This window comes from Arachis duranensis, chromosome 3 (assembly GCF_000817695.3).
Source record: "Arachis duranensis cultivar V14167 chromosome 3, aradu.V14167.gnm2.J7QH, whole genome shotgun sequence".
In the NCBI taxonomy this organism is placed as follows: domain Eukaryota; kingdom Viridiplantae; phylum Streptophyta; class Magnoliopsida; order Fabales; family Fabaceae; genus Arachis; species Arachis duranensis.
In genome coordinates this window covers 124,407,475-124,423,425 of record NC_029774.3, presented here as the reverse complement: position 1 = coordinate 124,423,425, position 15,951 = coordinate 124,407,475, and the positions used below count along the sequence as shown (strand labels likewise).

General features: G+C 33.5%; 4 protein-coding genes across 4 annotated transcripts; 1 reads left to right on the top strand and 3 right to left on the bottom strand.

Annotated features, from left to right (window-relative positions):
* The first annotated feature begins 6 nt into the window (after positions 1 to 6).
* On the top strand, positions 7 to 1,146 carry LOC107481366 (uncharacterized). The gene has a single exon (XM_016101650.3). It carries the CDS (start codon positions 64 to 66, stop codon positions 922 to 924), a length of 861 nt encoding a protein of 286 aa, XP_015957136.3. The 5' UTR covers positions 7 to 63; the 3' UTR covers positions 925 to 1,146.
* A 338-nt stretch (positions 1,147 to 1,484) lies between these two features.
* LOC107481367 (inorganic phosphate transporter 2-1, chloroplastic) lies at positions 1,485 to 4,756 on the bottom strand. The gene is made up of 3 exons (XM_016101651.3): positions 3,910 to 4,756; positions 3,109 to 3,300; positions 1,485 to 2,734 (listed from the first exon to the last, which is right to left on the bottom strand). The coding sequence occupies exons 1-3, from the start codon at positions 4,603 to 4,605 to the stop codon at positions 1,892 to 1,894; spliced, it is 1,731 nt and encodes a 576-aa protein (XP_015957137.1). The 5' UTR covers positions 4,606 to 4,756; the 3' UTR covers positions 1,485 to 1,891.
* Positions 4,757 to 10,929: 6,173 nt separating this feature from the next.
* Positions 10,930 to 12,525, bottom strand: LOC107481144 (uncharacterized). Its single transcript, XM_016101359.1, has one exon. The coding sequence runs from the start codon at positions 12,523 to 12,525 to the stop codon at positions 10,930 to 10,932; it is 1,596 nt and encodes a 531-aa protein (XP_015956845.1).
* Positions 12,526 to 13,820: 1,295 nt separating this feature from the next.
* On the bottom strand, positions 13,821 to 15,059 carry LOC107481145 (uncharacterized). The gene has a single exon (XM_016101360.1). The coding sequence runs from the start codon at positions 15,057 to 15,059 to the stop codon at positions 13,821 to 13,823; it is 1,239 nt and encodes a 412-aa protein (XP_015956846.1).
* Positions 15,060 to 15,951: the final 892 nt, after the last annotated feature.

Below are 15,951 nucleotides of genomic sequence, written 5' to 3'. Positions count from 1 at the left end.
TAACATCATCTCCCAAATTACCATGTTGGATCAGATAGGCTGCAAAACTTTCGGTTGCAGGCTATGCTGAAGCGTGTTGTTCACAAGTTAGGCCTGGTAGAGGAGACTAAGAAAGATTACAAGAAAAAAAACAAGGCCAAAGGAAGCAAGGCTTCCTCAGAGCTAACCTCAAGATCAAGTGAGTTATTTGTGAAGATAAAGCATGTAGGTGGACAAAAGGATCTGTACAAACATGCAGTTCCGGTGTCAAAGTTGATGAGAAAGCATCATGGGATGTGTATTGCACTGCCACAAGTCTTCAAAGATCCTCACAATGCAGTGCTCAATGAAGGAGAGGTTTTGCAGCCTGGTCACAAGTACATCTTAATCTCCTTCAAGGATGTGGACAAGCTCAAACGCAAGTTTCCGGCGCAAGGCAAAACCAGTAGGCCGAATGGGGTGGTGGCGGTTGAAAAGATGGACAAAAAGGCCGGGTCTCCAAGTGGACACAAACTCAAAGCTCAGAATGGAGTAGCCGGCCGAAAGACACATGATGAGATCACATTCACCAAGGAGAATGGCAACATGAAAATGCCAAATGGATTTGCAGGCCAAAAGAAGTTGGAAACAAAGACAATTTTGTCTCCAAGTGGAAAATGCAACAAAGGGCAAGCCAAAGTGGCAAATGGACTAGTTGATGACGAGGAAGAGATAGTGGACACAATGGAGGATGGTTCTCAAGGTGGAGATGAGGAAGAACAGTCTCTTTTTTCCTCTGCAAGGGACTTCTATGTCCCTAAGGAGAAGAGATCTGCGAGACCTTGTTCGAGACGAAAAGGGCTAAAGGGGAGGAGTCCTTTTGTGCCACCTCTCCCAAGGGGAAGATCATATAGAAGTATGGGATGGCAACCAAGCCTCCCAAGTGTGAAAGAGCTATCACCATGATATTTTGCTAAGGTTTTACTTTTTCTTTTGTGTAACTCCCTATTCTGGTATGGTATTATGCCTTGCCTGCCACTCATTACTGATTTCATCTCACGGATCTGATTTCTAATAGGTCCTGCTACATCTTCTTAATAAAATTAAAACTCATCTCCACCCTTCTATTTGATAAAACTGTTTACTTATGCATAAGATAGAAACTTTATTAGAAATGAGGGAGATGTGTAGTGCAATTTACATGAAAATACTGGTAAAAATGTAGAATCAATTTTGGAATAACAATGCCTCAGCTGCTACTTTTTGAATTCAGATATCTCTATCACAACTCAGTGTTAATATTCAAATTTATCTTTTTTATTTTCCTGCATGGAATATGGATTATAATGCCAAATTTGAACCGGACAATTTTTTACACCACTTTAGATGTTACTGGTTACTACTTTGGGATTAACTGCATTGTTTATCTTCAACAATTTTTCTTTCTTCTTAAAAAAGCTCATCTCATACTTCAGCTCTACTTGCCTGATTTACTACTCTTGCAAAATTTTCATAACATCAAGAAGTCTAGAAACACAATCGAATAAACAGAAATAGACTGAAGAAAAAAATGTTAATGTGAATCTATTAAGTACAGATATAATGTATTTTCCAATACTTGTGCTGAAGCTTTGATTTTAACCTGTAGTTGTAACATGAACCTACTAAGACAACTTGTCACTCACATTATCTTGGTAAGTTCATCTCTGATGGGAAATCAGCATAACTAATCACAGGCTTGGCTTAGGATCCAAACATAAAAGATTCATCCCTCACCAACTTAGTTAAGAACCTACCCCAATGTGCCTGTGCTGCCACATCAATCCTCATCTCCAATCCATACCACAAAAAAAATCATGTGAAAGTCGGCACAACTAAGATGAATTTATTGATCTCAAAAACACAAGCTACTCTTCACATCTTTGAACTCAACTCATAAAATATAGGCCAAAATCTTAGTCAAGATCCATGTGTATAACACAGATAGCGCAGCGCCAACCGGAATAGTAACTGCCCAAGAAGCCACAATCTCCTTCACAGTTTCTGCTCTCACATTGTTGAGACCCCTGGCGAACCCAACCCCCATAACTGCACCTACAAGAGTGTGTGTTGCTGAGATTGGTAGCCCCAATCTTGAAGCAAACAAAACAACAGAAGCTGCAGCAAACTCAGCAGCAAAACCTCTTGTTGGTGTGAGTTCTGTTATCTTCTTCCCAATTGTTGCTATCACTCTATAACCCCACATCATTAGCCCCGCGACGATTCCAAATCCTCCCCAAGCAAGAACATCGATTGGAATAACAATCTCAGTAGCAGTGCCTCCTTTGACAGCACCTTGAAGGATAGCTAGTGCACCTGCCAATGGACCTATGGCATTGGAGACATCATTGCCACCATGAGCAAACGACATGAAGCATGCTGAGAGGACCTGCATATAGCCGAATACACCATAAACTATTTCCAGTTGAGTACCCTTTGGACCTGCAACATCAGATAGTAATCCTCCTATGTTTTGGTGGACAGTAGTGTCTTCTTTGGTCTCAGGATGTTCTTCTTGAGTGTTTGACTTGGCAAGAAGATGTCCAAGTTGTCTTCTGATGATTCTGTAGACAAGAAAAGCACCGGCCGCTCCGGAAGCTAAGGCCTGTGCCAGAGCCAAAGGAATGCTCTGGCTAAGAGGGAATGCCATAAAGGAAATCGCAGTTACTCCAAGAAATACAGCAATTGGTGCTGCAGCTGCTGCTGCTTGTCCTGGGTTTGGTGCACTGTACACAAACTGTAGGCCAAAATAACTTCATAAGATTCTGGAGACCTTAAATAGCAGTTTTCATGATCTCCTTTTTGTAATTAAAAAGTTTCTGTAATTGGTAGAAGCATGAGATCACAAATCACAACTATTAAGATTGTTTTATAAATCTGTGCTGACTGTCAAATCTATTTCCCATGTCATAATTGTAAAACAGATAGAGTAGTCTAAAGTCTAAACTTAGTTGTAAATTATCTGCCTTATTCTATAAAAGCCTTATGTTGTTCTGCTTTTCTTTCTTAACATTTTGATTATTAATTTTACTGAAGTATCATATATCATTGAAACCGAATCAGCAGAAGTTAAAACCTTGAATGTTTTGCAAGTTGCATTAAAGAGCATACCCTCCGGATGCATTTGTAGACAAGAAATGACGCAGCTGCTCCCACTAGTGGTGAGATAACCCAAGAAGAAATCACCCTCGCCAGCGAACCCCAAAAAACCGCTCCAGCGCCTCCATAGGCTAGACCAAACCCCACCATTGCTCCCACTATGCAATGTGTAGTAGATACTGGCCAACCATAGTATGATGCAATCTGCATTGCACAAAACCATAACATAAATACCTATTCAAATGCATTACTTCTTTGCATACATCATTCTGTTCTGTTCTTTTCCTTAGTAACTGTCAAAAAGGCTCATTTTATAGTTGTAAATATAAACAAAACTATGTTTAAAAGTACATCATCATCAATTTTAATGTTGATTTTTTTTTTGTTCATCCTTTGTTAACTTTCTGATTACAGCAACACTATTGTGAATTATACTCAAGGGACATTATACCAATGTCTTTCCAATAGCAAAAAGATTATTAAAAGTGATTCATTGACTTTGGTGTTTGAATCCAGCTGAGTTATTCAAATAACAGATGTTTCGATAACTACAATTTCACTAGCCATCTTGTTATTAGCTTTCCCTTTTGTCTACTTATAATTCTTTAATACTCTAGTTGCTGAAGTAAAACAACTGGAGAAACAGTGTACTATGTTAGGAAAAATTCACATTATCAATCACACTGAATAAAGAAAAAAGGACTTGTTTGCAATTTACATTGTATATTGCAAATTGCAAGTAGGAAAATAATAGTATATTTAATTAATTATTGGAATTGAGATAAGAAAGCGCATGAAATTTATAGTTTTTACCTGTAACCAAGTACCAGCAGCAGCAAGAGAAGAAAGCAAGCCAGCAAAGAGAAGAGTATCCTTTCCATGGAATACATTAGCGACAAGAATTCCCTTCTGCATTGTGCTTGTGACATGAGCCCCCATAAAGAGGGCCCCGGAGAATTCCAAGACGGCGGCCGTGAGCACGGCCTGGCGGAGAGTCAAGGCACCAGAGCCGACGGAAGTGCCCATGGCATTGGCAACATCATTGGCGCCAATGTTCCAAGCCATGTAGAATCCGAAGAGGAGAGAGGCGTAAGAGAGAAGCTTGGTCTTGAATGTCAAAGCTTGTCCCAAAGATCCCATGAAGAGTGGGAGTGTGAGTGCAGCCATTGCCATGCATATTGTGATAGCTGAAGCTGTACGTGAAGTAATGTTGAAGGCTTGTGCAAAACCTGTTACTTTTTCTTCCTTGTTCTCTGTTGCTGTTGAATGCTGACCATTCAGTTCTTCTTCTTCTTCTTCTTCCCCTTCTGCGAAAGATGATAAGGTAGCGAAAGGGTTCACCCACAGTTTGCTATTATTTGAAGCTCCTTTGAACCTGAGAATGGCGAAAGAAGGCTTTTGTTGGAGAGTGTTAATACTGGTTGGGTTGATTATTTTGGTATGATAACAAGTTCTTGGAAGAAAAGAAGGAGATTTTGTTGAAGAGAGGCGATAAGCTGAGAGATTCATGTCTTCTTTGTAAGTAACTAGTATAATCTGAATTGGATTATTCAGGAAGCTTGGCCATGATTGAAGAAAGAGAGAAGGAAAGAAAGAAAAAAAGAAAGAAAGAAAGATGGGAATAATGTTGGTTTGGTTAATGGAAAAAATGAGTGGTGATTGTTGATTGTTCCTCAGCAACCATATATCCTTAGACCATATAGCAACAAAAAAATCAATGTTTATGGTTGAAACTTGAAATTAGAAAAAGGAACCATTATCCTCTCTCAAATAGTGCAAGTGTGTCCGAGTGAGTTACACGTCTACGCATGAACTTGCATTGACAATTCTTTCAAGTTCTAAATAAATCAAATTTGTAAGTTAGTATAAGGGGAGATAAGCTATATGTTTATCCATGGGTTACGTACGTTCACAGATCATGTGGACAAATCACTGTCACTATACAATCAAGAATCGCCATTTTTGTTAAATACATATATGTCTAGTAATCATTGTCTAACATTCCTTATTAATGCGTTCAGTTTGTTCATATTAATGCTGCTATTTTTCTTATAGTAACAATCTATTTTGGTTTCTATTTAAAAATATTATTTGCCCATTCACATTGGTTATTAAAATCACTCGCTATATATTTATGTTAAATATATGTATTACTTAACTTATTTTTAATATGTATTTTGTATTTGAATATACATTTTATATTATTGACTGATTTTAATAATTAATTTTAATATACATTCAACATAATTAATTTTTATTACATACATATCAACATATACATGTATCAAATTCACATCCTACGATTAGCTTTCTTTCACCATCCAAAATGTTAAAACTTTTTACATATATACCTTTTTTCTTATTAATTTAGATCTGTTGTTAACCAATGAACTATTATATGCATAAATTCCCCACACTTGTTTAAGTATCGAGTGAGTTCGGTCAATTCAAGTTGATTTTAAGATTTTTTTTTGTTAATTAATGATATTTATTACTTGGTAAAAAAAAGTAGACATGATTTTTCTAATAAATGGGCCTCTTCTTCAATTTTGCCCCATTGTAAATGGGCTTAACCCTCCGTAGATCCAATATGCTTACATTGAGCAAGCTTATACACTGAGGAGTGAGAACCAAAAACTAAAAGGAAGCTCCAACGTCACACCTAAGAATTTGTAGACCAAAAAAAATTAAAAAAAAAATAAAGTATTGTTTTTGTCTTCAATAATTAGAGTAAGTTTTAAAGTTGTCCTTAACGTTTTAATCGTCCTATTTAAAATCCTAACATTTCAAAATTGGCTCAATGTTATCCTGCCATTAGGCAGCGTTTGGTTTAAAAGACATAGACACTGAGACATAAACACAGTGGTACACGGTGACACATGTCTGTTGTTTGGTTTAGTGAGACACAGATTTTCGAAGGACACAGATGGACACAGAGACATTAAATTTGTGTACTTCCAATTTGGTGAGACACTAAGACACAACTTGTGAGACACTAATTTTTTACTCTTTTACCCTTATTGAAATTTTAAAATTTGTCCTCTTATCTCCCCAAACCTTTCTTTTCTCTTCCTCTTTTAGATTCTATAACTAAATTTATCTTTCTATTTTCTTCAAAAAAAATTGTACATTTAATTTTTTATTTATTTAAATTTTGATTAATCTTTGATAAATTTTTAGCTTTAGTTTTTTATTTTTTAAAAAAAATATATATATTTAATATTTGAATAATAATTTAAGATGATATTAGAAGAAATAAAAAATATTAAAAGAAATAAAAATTCAATGGTGATGACATGTAGTGTTTGGGATAATGGATATATAGTAATAATAGAAAAACTTGTGGTAAAATGAAGGATAATTCAGTCTTTTTAAAATATGTGTGTCTTATTCTTTATTTTTACCAAACACAATACATAGACACAAATATTTTATGTTCATGTCTTTAATGTCTATGTCTTTGTGTCTATATCTCATCATATACATCAACTAAACAGAGCCCTAGGAATCCGTTAACAGAATTGACGGCGGGATAAAATTGAGACGATTTTAAAACGTTAGGAACTTAAATAGAAAGAAAACGTTGGGGACAAAAACGTTACATAGAAATAAATTTTAATTTTATCCTTCAATAATATCAATTTTTTATTATACATAGTATTTAATTATTTTTTAATCACATTTAAGTAAATTATATTTAATTACGTTACTTTCATTCTAAATAAAATTATTTTTTTATAATTTTACACTTAAAAAAATAAAAAATTATTTAGAATAAATTATTCTAAATTTATATTTTGGCCAAAATAAATTTGTCTTATCTAATTTTGACAAAAATAACATGATTTAATTAATTATATGTATTAAATTTTAATCACCGAAAAACATCTTTAAAAAAAAGATATTTTAAACGTCTTTATTTGAGTGGTTTCTAATTTTTATTGTATAAGATATAGTAGGCACAAAAATATAGATGATAAATAAAAAAAAATAATGAAGATCAAAATTTTAAGTTTGAAAAATAATTAAAAAGAGTAAATAATAAACTTAACTATCTTTTTTAATATGTTATTTTTTTCTAATATCATGCACATACAAGCTGATGCAGTTTATGTTAAGCAAAATAAGAGTATTTTACTTTTTAAATTTATTATAAATGTGTTTAAGAAAATGTGCAAAGCTTATATTTTATCATATATAAATATATTATAATATTATATTTATATTGTCTATTATATATAATCGTTGAGGCGAGAATTGTTCGCACTTTACTGTCAACAAACAATATTCAATATGATCATTAAAAAAATATTAATATTAATATTCATATATTTTGTATATAGATTTATGACACAAATAATTTTTATGGCGATATAAATTTATTTTATATTTATACCAAATAAATAAATTTAATTTTAAGAAGTTGAAAATTTAGTGAATATTTTAAACTTAATTATATTAAAATGATTAGTATTATTATTATTTTGTAATATTTTATAACGGTGATTGTTTTAATTTATTATATATTATTAAAATCAATTGTTTGTACTTAATAATAAAGCTAGCATGTCATGTTAAAGTGTTTTTAAATTTATTCTTTTCAATCATTAAGTCAAATTCATTATAATAAATTATAAAACTAATTGATTTAATCAATTGATATGGCTGAAACTAGCAATACAACCGTTATTTTTATTTTAAAAAATCGAATAAATATAATTAATTATATGAGTACGATAATATAAATACATATAATTTTATAAATCATTAATTTAAATTATATCTATTTAAATTTTAAATTACAAAATAATACAAATTTTATAATCTAAAAATCTAAATATTTAAATAAAATTAAATTGATTAAAAATAATAATATACTAATATAATTTAAATCGTATTAAAACGTAAACAAGTTTGCTGAGTCCATAACAAACTTTACGTAAATAAATAAGTTTAGTTAATGTGATAGGTGGTTTTTGTGCAAGTTTTATGAAAACGTCGTAAAAAAAAATTAAATATCAAATAATAACACATATCATCCATCCAAAAATAACTTTATGTAAAATCGGACTACAGCTAAATTTCTACCATTTTCTAACTGGTCCATATATACTCCATGTATGAACACTTAATCACGAATCAATATCATTAATATCATTTGTTAGGAATAGAAAATAAAAAATCAAAATTGTTTCACAATCAATAAAATTTACATGTGTTACGGTCTAAATTTGACAAGTAGCATTAACACCACATACTTATTTTCGACGTCCTCACCAGATAATTTCTATGTTAAATCTATTATCTGTGGGAGGGGAGGGGATGTGTGTTAGAGAATTTGAGATACATAAATACACTTTGCTTACAGCGTACTCTATTCATGGGCTCAAGGGCCATCTTCATCCAAACTTCTTTTAATTATTTTTGAATTAAAAATTATTGTTTGTTTGTTTGTAATGAATTAAAAATGATAGATAATAAATATTACAATAAATAATTAAAATATTATTTTATTATTTTATTATCATTCTCATTTTAGAGGAGTTTTTCCAAACAGGACACATATCCTAGCTATCATTTCCCACCACCACACGTTTGTATTATCGTGTCTCCACTCTCCACCATTTAGACTGATACATTCTTTTAATAAATATGAATTGCATTATTTCACATACTAGAGTAAGGTTGGTTGCACAAACTAATAATATCTTGTAATTATTGTTTATAGTTTAAAATCTTAATTTTAATAGTTGTTTTACTAAAGTTAAAACCTTCCTCTTCAACTATATATATACACATATTGTATGTCACGTGCATGCAGAGTTCATTTATTTATGTCTTGCGTGTAAAAGTAGTGTGTATGCATGGTCAGCACATTCACTAAAATTCCCACAGAATCAAACCATATTTTAAATCACACATAAAAGCATGCAAAACACTCAAATTATATTCTTATACAAATTTTACAGTTTTAATTCATAGCTATTATTGAGTATATTATGATTTTTATATATTTTTGCTTTCTTAATTTTTGTCTATATCTTTATACTCAATAAGTGTGACAAATAGACACCCAAGTGAAATATAAGTATCTATATGATCTTTAGCTATACTAAAAGTAGTTTGTTCCACAAAAAGCCAAATATTTAATTGAATGAAAAGGGGAGATATTTCAACCTCTTGGAGCTAAATATTACTACTATGAGCGTTTTGAAAATGAAACTAATTGGTTAAAGTATTTTTCTATTTTTTTTATTAGAATCAAGATTGAATGGATCTAACTCAATTAGATTTTATACTTAATAGATGTGAATCATAAAATATTTTAAAAACAATAAAAAATTTATCTAAAATAGTTTAAAGTAATTTTTTATTTCATATTTTGTAATTATTACTAAAATAAATAAATAATTTTAATATAATAAATATTACATATATAAAATTATAAATATTAAATTAAATAACGTAATTAATGGGTCGTCTAACTTAATTTTAAAAATGAATTTATAAAATAAAAAATATTTCATATTTATAAATTATTATTTGCAGACTTGATCGTGAGGCTTGTATTTATCTTTCTTTCTTGGTAACAATAAGCTTTTCATTCATTTGGCAAATGATTAATAATCGGGCTCATGGTAATGAATTGTCTTTTTATAGCATTTAGTATATATAGTAATCAATGTAAGTTACATGATTTGTCATAAGCCGCAAGTGTTGTAAGACGAAGGATATGGAGGTGGATATGCTTGCTATCTTTTGAAAATTACAGAGCCTTCCAACGTAACTGTAGGTCCCATTTCAAAACCTATCTTTAATTTTTTATTTTTGTTAGGATCGGATAATTCTGGTGACGTCATCATCATTCTCCACCGAAAAGGACAATAATTGAAGAAAATTATAATATTCATTCTGACTTTAATTTGAAGTGAACTTGTTAGAACCACATTTAAAAAAGATGTTATTTATATATATGAGATAATTCAGAACCTTTAACTTTTTTTTATTTTTAATGAGTTAGTAGATAAACTTTGCAATATGAAACTCATTATTAGAAAAGCAAGAGCTAATTAAAGTTAGTTAGAACTTAACTGCAGTCGATTTTATACAGAGTTGTTTTTAGATGGTGTATTTTTTTTTTTCAAAGATAATAAATTATATTTTATTAATTATTGAAAAATGAAATACAAAGATGTCCAAAAGCAGGACAGCATAATGAAAGGTGGGGATTTCTCAAAAACACTACACTGAAGGTATTCATCCAACGGTGCGTGGTCGAAACACGAAAAAAATCTTAAAGAAGAAAGAATGATAAATCAAATTGAATGCAACTAAGAGCTTGCCTCATGGAGATGACGACCTAAACTGGGAGTTCTTTGGATTTCACGTAGCAACTTGACAGAGCTTGCTAGAATGGCAGACGGCATTGAAGTAGAACCTTCAAAAATCAACTGGTTGCGAGCTTTCCAGCAGTTCCAGCAAATGATGGCAAGTAATTGAGGATTACGGTCAGCATTCTTCAACGGGTTAAGCATCTCTGTTGATGCAATCCACCATGTCCAAAAGTCGTTAGGACTCTGAGGGGGAAGACAGTCACGAAGATAACTCTGAGACCATACATCTTTAATTCTAGAGCAATCGATCAAACAATGAGTGACTGTTTCGGTTGCTTCATGACAGCAGGGGCATATTGGTGATATAGATGGGATGCGGTGATGAATCTGAGCAAGCACCGGGAGCCGGCCATGGAGAGCTTTCTAGATAAATAGCATAATTTTGTAAGGCAAGTTCAACTTCCATAGATCAATCCACGACTTTTTCTGTTGCATATAATTAGGGATCAATCCACGGCTTTTTCTGTTGCATATAATTAGGGCAAAGCTCCAGAGGCGGATGGTAAAATAAATAGCCAATTCTGTAACCTGAAACTGTATCATATTGCTTGGATTTGTTCAAATCCCATTGCAATTTATCCCTACTCTGCTGAATTTTAACTGACAAAATTCTGTTTGCAACGTCTTGAGGAAATAATTCTTGAATAAGATTCTGATTCCAATTCCTATCTTCAGTAATTAGATCTTTAACTCTTGGAACCAACTCAGAGATAGCTTGTCTATTTGGCATGTTATAAATCTTTAAAGGATACGGAGGAGGCAGCCAAGGATCCTCAAAGGTTCGGATATTCTCTCCAGTACCCACAGCCCAATTAAGACCTTTTTCAACAATCTTTCGCCCTTCCAGTATGCTCCTCCATCCCCAAGAAGGTAAGACTCCAATTTCTGCCGTTATAGCATTACCATTACTAAAGTATTTACCTCTTAGGATTTTGGATAATAAGGAAGTAGGCTGTGTTACAAGTCGCCAAAACTGTTTGCCTAAAAGCGCCAGATTTTGGATTCTGAGATCTTTAAATCCAAGGCCTCCTTCTTTTCGTGGGCGAGTCATAGTGTCCCAGCTAATCCAAGCCATCCGCCTTTCAGAACCTTTTTGTCCCCACCAGAATTGAGAAAGTAGAGAGTGAATTTCCGAGATTAAACTATCAGGTAACTTGAAGCAAGACAATGTATAAATAGGAATAGCTTCTCCCACTGCCTTAAGCAATACGTGTCTACCACCTGACGATAGAAGATTGCGCTTCCACCCTTGGATTCTTTTCCGAACCTTTTCTTTGATTATACTAAAAGAAGCCTTTTTCGATTTAGAGACTGTAGAAGGCAAACCAAGGTATTTATCCTGAGCCCCAATATGATTAATATTCATAGAGTTAGCCAGTAGTGTACGAGTAGTGGATGGAGTGTTGTGGCTAAAGAATACAGCAGATTTATTAAGATTTACCCTCTGGCCACTGATGCTAATCCACATGATCCACCGGGAGTCAAAACCAAACTTCTCCAATATAAACCAAAGAAAGTGCCATTCCACCCTATCATATGCCTTACTCATATCTAGTTTTAGCGCCATTTCATTTTCGAGTCCCCTTTTTTTGTTCTTCAAGTAATGCATACACTCGTGAGCAATTAGGATATTATCAGAGATTAATATGCCTTTAATAAAAGCACTCTGCATAGGGCTAATTAGTCTATTCATCATACCCTGAAGTCTATGTACAAATACTTTGGAGATAATCTTATAAAAGACTGAAGATAGGCTTATTGGTCTTACCTGAGTCATATCTTTAGCATCAGAAATCTTGGGAATAAGACAGATCTGAGTGTGATTAAAACCCTTCAAAATTCTGCCCCCTGAAAAGAAGCTCTTAACTGCTCGAAACACATCACCACTAAGTATGTTCCAAAAGCTTTGAAAAAATTTTGCTGTCATACCATCATCTCCTGGAGCACTTTGAGGATGAATGCTAAATGTCGCACGTTTCACTTCCTCCATAGTCACGGGATGAATGCTAAATGTTGCACGTTTCACTTCCTCCATAGTCACTGGTCTTTAAAGCCTACGGTTCATGTGAGCTGTAACCTTAGGTTTAAAATCAGTAAATAGAGGTTCAGGATTCTCATGACAAGTGGAGGAAAAGATGTCCTTGAAATAAGATTCAGCCACAGAAGCAATACCAGCATTTGAAGTAGCCACTTCATCGTCACTGCCAGTTAGTTGCCAAATTCTATTCCTTCGGGTTCGATTTCTAAATTTCTGATGGAAGAAAGCTGTATTCTGATCGCCAGATTTGAGCCATTTGACTCTAGACTTATCTTTCCAATAAGATTCCTCATTTTGCAATGCTTTTTCAAGTTTGTCCTCTATTTCTGAAATGATGTCGCCTCCATGAATTCCTGCTAAACGAAGTTCCTCTAATTCAGACTGTAGTAAATCAATCTCCACCTTCGAATTAGATCTGTATTCTTGCTGCCATCTGACAATCTTATGTCGACAACGCTTTAGTTTTTGAGCTAGGATATACATGGTTGAACCATCAATCTGTTCGTGCCAAACCTCTCTAACAATCTGCCTTATTTCATCATTGGAACACCATCTTTCTTGGAATTTGAATCGGCGTTTAGATCTCTCAGTTCTCGGATTAGAGTCTAAGAGAAGAGGGGAGTGATCCGAGCCTGATTCTGACAGTCTAAGAACCGTTGCATTGGGATAGAGTTGCTGCCAATCAACTCCTACCAGGAATCGGTCCAGTCTTTCCTGTATCAACTCATCACCCCTCCGTCTATTCGACCAAGTGAATGGTCTTCCGACCATACCAATATCAATTAGAGAATTATCATCAATAAAACTGTTAAAGGTTTCGATAGAAGAAGGAGATTTAGCACCCCCACCTGCTTTCTCCAATTGACTAGAAATGGCACTAAAATCACCCATTAACACAACCTTACCATCAAACTGTTGCGTGACTGAAGTTAATTCAGCAAACTGAGCCATTCTATGTTGATCATTTGAACTGAGATAGACACCTAGAACACCATAGGGATCATTAGAACCAGCTGTCAGAACTGATGCCGCAATGAAGAATCTACCATGCTGCAAAATCTGAACAGTGCAACCGTCCCTCCATGCCATTGCCAAACCCCCTGATAATCCATCCGGATCCACAATAAACCATTCCTTGAAACCACAAGATCTTAATTTTCCTTCAACTTGTCGAGATTGATTTTTTGTTTCACATATAAAACCAACCTCGGGGGAGTAGGATTTGCAAATCCCTTTAAGATTGTGGATTGTCAGGGGTCTCCCCAAACCCCGACAATTCCACGAGAGCAGTTTCATATTGCTTTGGGTGCCACTTGAAGGCTGGCACCCTCCACCGTCATAGCATCAGAGACAATATCATTGAGACAAATTTTCTTTGAAATTTCTTCAGTACCATTACCTCCACTCCTCCGTTTGAAACCTATCACAGACTTTCTGGCAAGTTGTTTCAGGTTTGGCTTTTTATTCTCCTTTTTAAGCTTGGATATGACGTTGTTATTGTGTTGGACATTATTCATGGGATAGGATATCTCCAATAAAGCATTAGAAGAAGAATTAGTATCAGTAGCCGTACCTATGTTTTCTGATTCACCCTCATTTTCTTCTCTAGAACCCGAATTGGCATCAATTTTTTCATTATTCTGTTTTTTCTGATCATCTTGCACACTCATTTTTGAGAAACTATCAAAAAGCCAAGCAGGTGGAGATTTTTTCTTTGGTTGAGCTGGAATAGAACCATCCCGAGGTTGGTTAGGATTGAAGGAAGCTCTCTTTTCAGTTAAACGCCTACCGACTTGATCTGCCTTAAGCCATTCACCAACTTTATCTTCCTTGATATTGTTTTGGGCAGAATCATCAATAAAACATTGGCAGTTCTTAGATTCATGCCCCAATTTTACACAATAAGTACAGAACACACCTATACGTTCATAGCGTACTCCAATTTCCAGCATTTTCTGATTAGGATCAAGCAGTTTCAGTGTATCTCTCACTCTTTTATCACCGTTCAGTTCGACTTTAGCCTTCACTATGCGTGTATCTTTGCCTCTAACTTCAAATAGAGCAACATCTTCAATTTGACCAAGTCTCCCACCCAATTTTCGTCCAACCTCAAGTGTTTTGTATTGTTCAGGCAATCCCCAAAATTGTGCCCATACAGGAAAAGAAGAGATGTGATTATCCTCCATGTTTATTGACTGCTTCCATCTACGAACATGAATAACATAACTCTTGAATAACCAAGGTGAACCTCTCTCAATTCGAATCACATCAGAGTCATTCTCAAAGAAAAATTGAAACTGGTTCCTGGATTTTTCGACTACTCTGAATCCTTCTGGTTTATTCCATATTGCATAGAGAGCTCCTTCCATGGTACCTACGGAAAAGATCCGATCTGAAAAAATCCTTCCAGACAGGCTCCGTGTACAGGCTTGAATTCCTTCAGAAACATCTTCATAAGCTAAAACGATCAAGTCATCCTCCTGATCACTATCAATTATACGAGGGTTTTGTGTCTCTGATTTGTTGCTCATGGTGTAGAGAAAAAAAGGATTGGTATTTAATGATTTCAGAGAGAAATAAGATATATGGAATGGGTGAATTAGAAAACGAAATAAATTAAAAGAGGAATGAATTGGGAGAGAAAACGAAAATTAGGGAACTAAGTCGAAAAGAAATTAAGAGAAGACAAAGAAAGGTGTAACCATGGAGGCGGCGCAGTGAAACCCTAGCAGAGCGTGAACGAACTCATAGGACGCTGGATGAGGAGTACGTACTCCCACAAGACACATAAGTACAAGAGAAAGTCATGAGGTTCGAACTCCTCTCTTCTGTGAGATCGAAGCCTTTTCTTGCCACTGAACTGTGTTTTTTTAGATGGTGTATTATTATTTAGTAAAAAAAAAATGTTTATTTTATATGAATAGTTTAATTAAAAAAATAATTTAAATAAATTAAATAATTATTTTTAAAAAATTTTTATTTTTTTTGTCTGTTATTTCTAAATTTCTAAACAATAAATTTGATACGTTATTCTTTTTCGTTCTTACTAACTTTATCTATAATGATTTGAATATGAAAAGTAATGGTAACCTAATCAATTTATGTGTTAATTCTAAACAAAGATGTGAACAATAAAACTCTCAAAAATATTATTCAACATTCAATTAATTTTATTCTAAACTTTAAATGGTATGAAAATATGAACAGTTATGTATTTGTTAAATGATTTTCATCATTTATAGAGAAGTGTAAAAATATAAATTAAAAAATATATTTAAAATAATAAATTTGATTAAGAAATACAAATAAAACGAACATATCTAATTGGAAGTTTGTTATTAGTTCCGAAAAATTAGAAGAGAATGAATTTTAAGAGCGTAACAAAGAAGAAGTGAGTAAAAATAATTTTTTGGTCGTTCAATT

Bases quoted from the DNA above. Each gene is read 5' to 3' on its own strand.
- LOC107481366 (XM_016101650.3), top strand. From the start codon at position 64: ATGCTGAAGCGTGTTGTTCACAAGTTAGGCCTGGTAGAGGAGACTAAG.
- LOC107481367 (XM_016101651.3), bottom strand. From the start codon at position 4,605: ATGAATCTCTCAGCTTATCGCCTCTCTTCAACAAAATCTCCTTCTTTT. The intron at 3,301-3,909 runs GTAAAAACTATA...TGTGCAATGCAG, and splicing joins CTGCTGGTACTTGGTTACAG to ATTGCATCATACTATGGTTG. The intron at 2,735-3,108 runs GTATGCTCTTTA...TTTGGCCTACAG, and splicing joins TCTACAAATGCATCCGGAGG to TTTGTGTACAGTGCACCAAA.
- LOC107481144 (XM_016101359.1), bottom strand. From the start codon at position 12,525: ATGGAGGAAGTGAAACGTGCAACATTTAGCATTCATCCCGTGACTATG.
- LOC107481145 (XM_016101360.1), bottom strand. From the start codon at position 15,059: ATGAGCAACAAATCAGAGACACAAAACCCTCGTATAATTGATAGTGAT.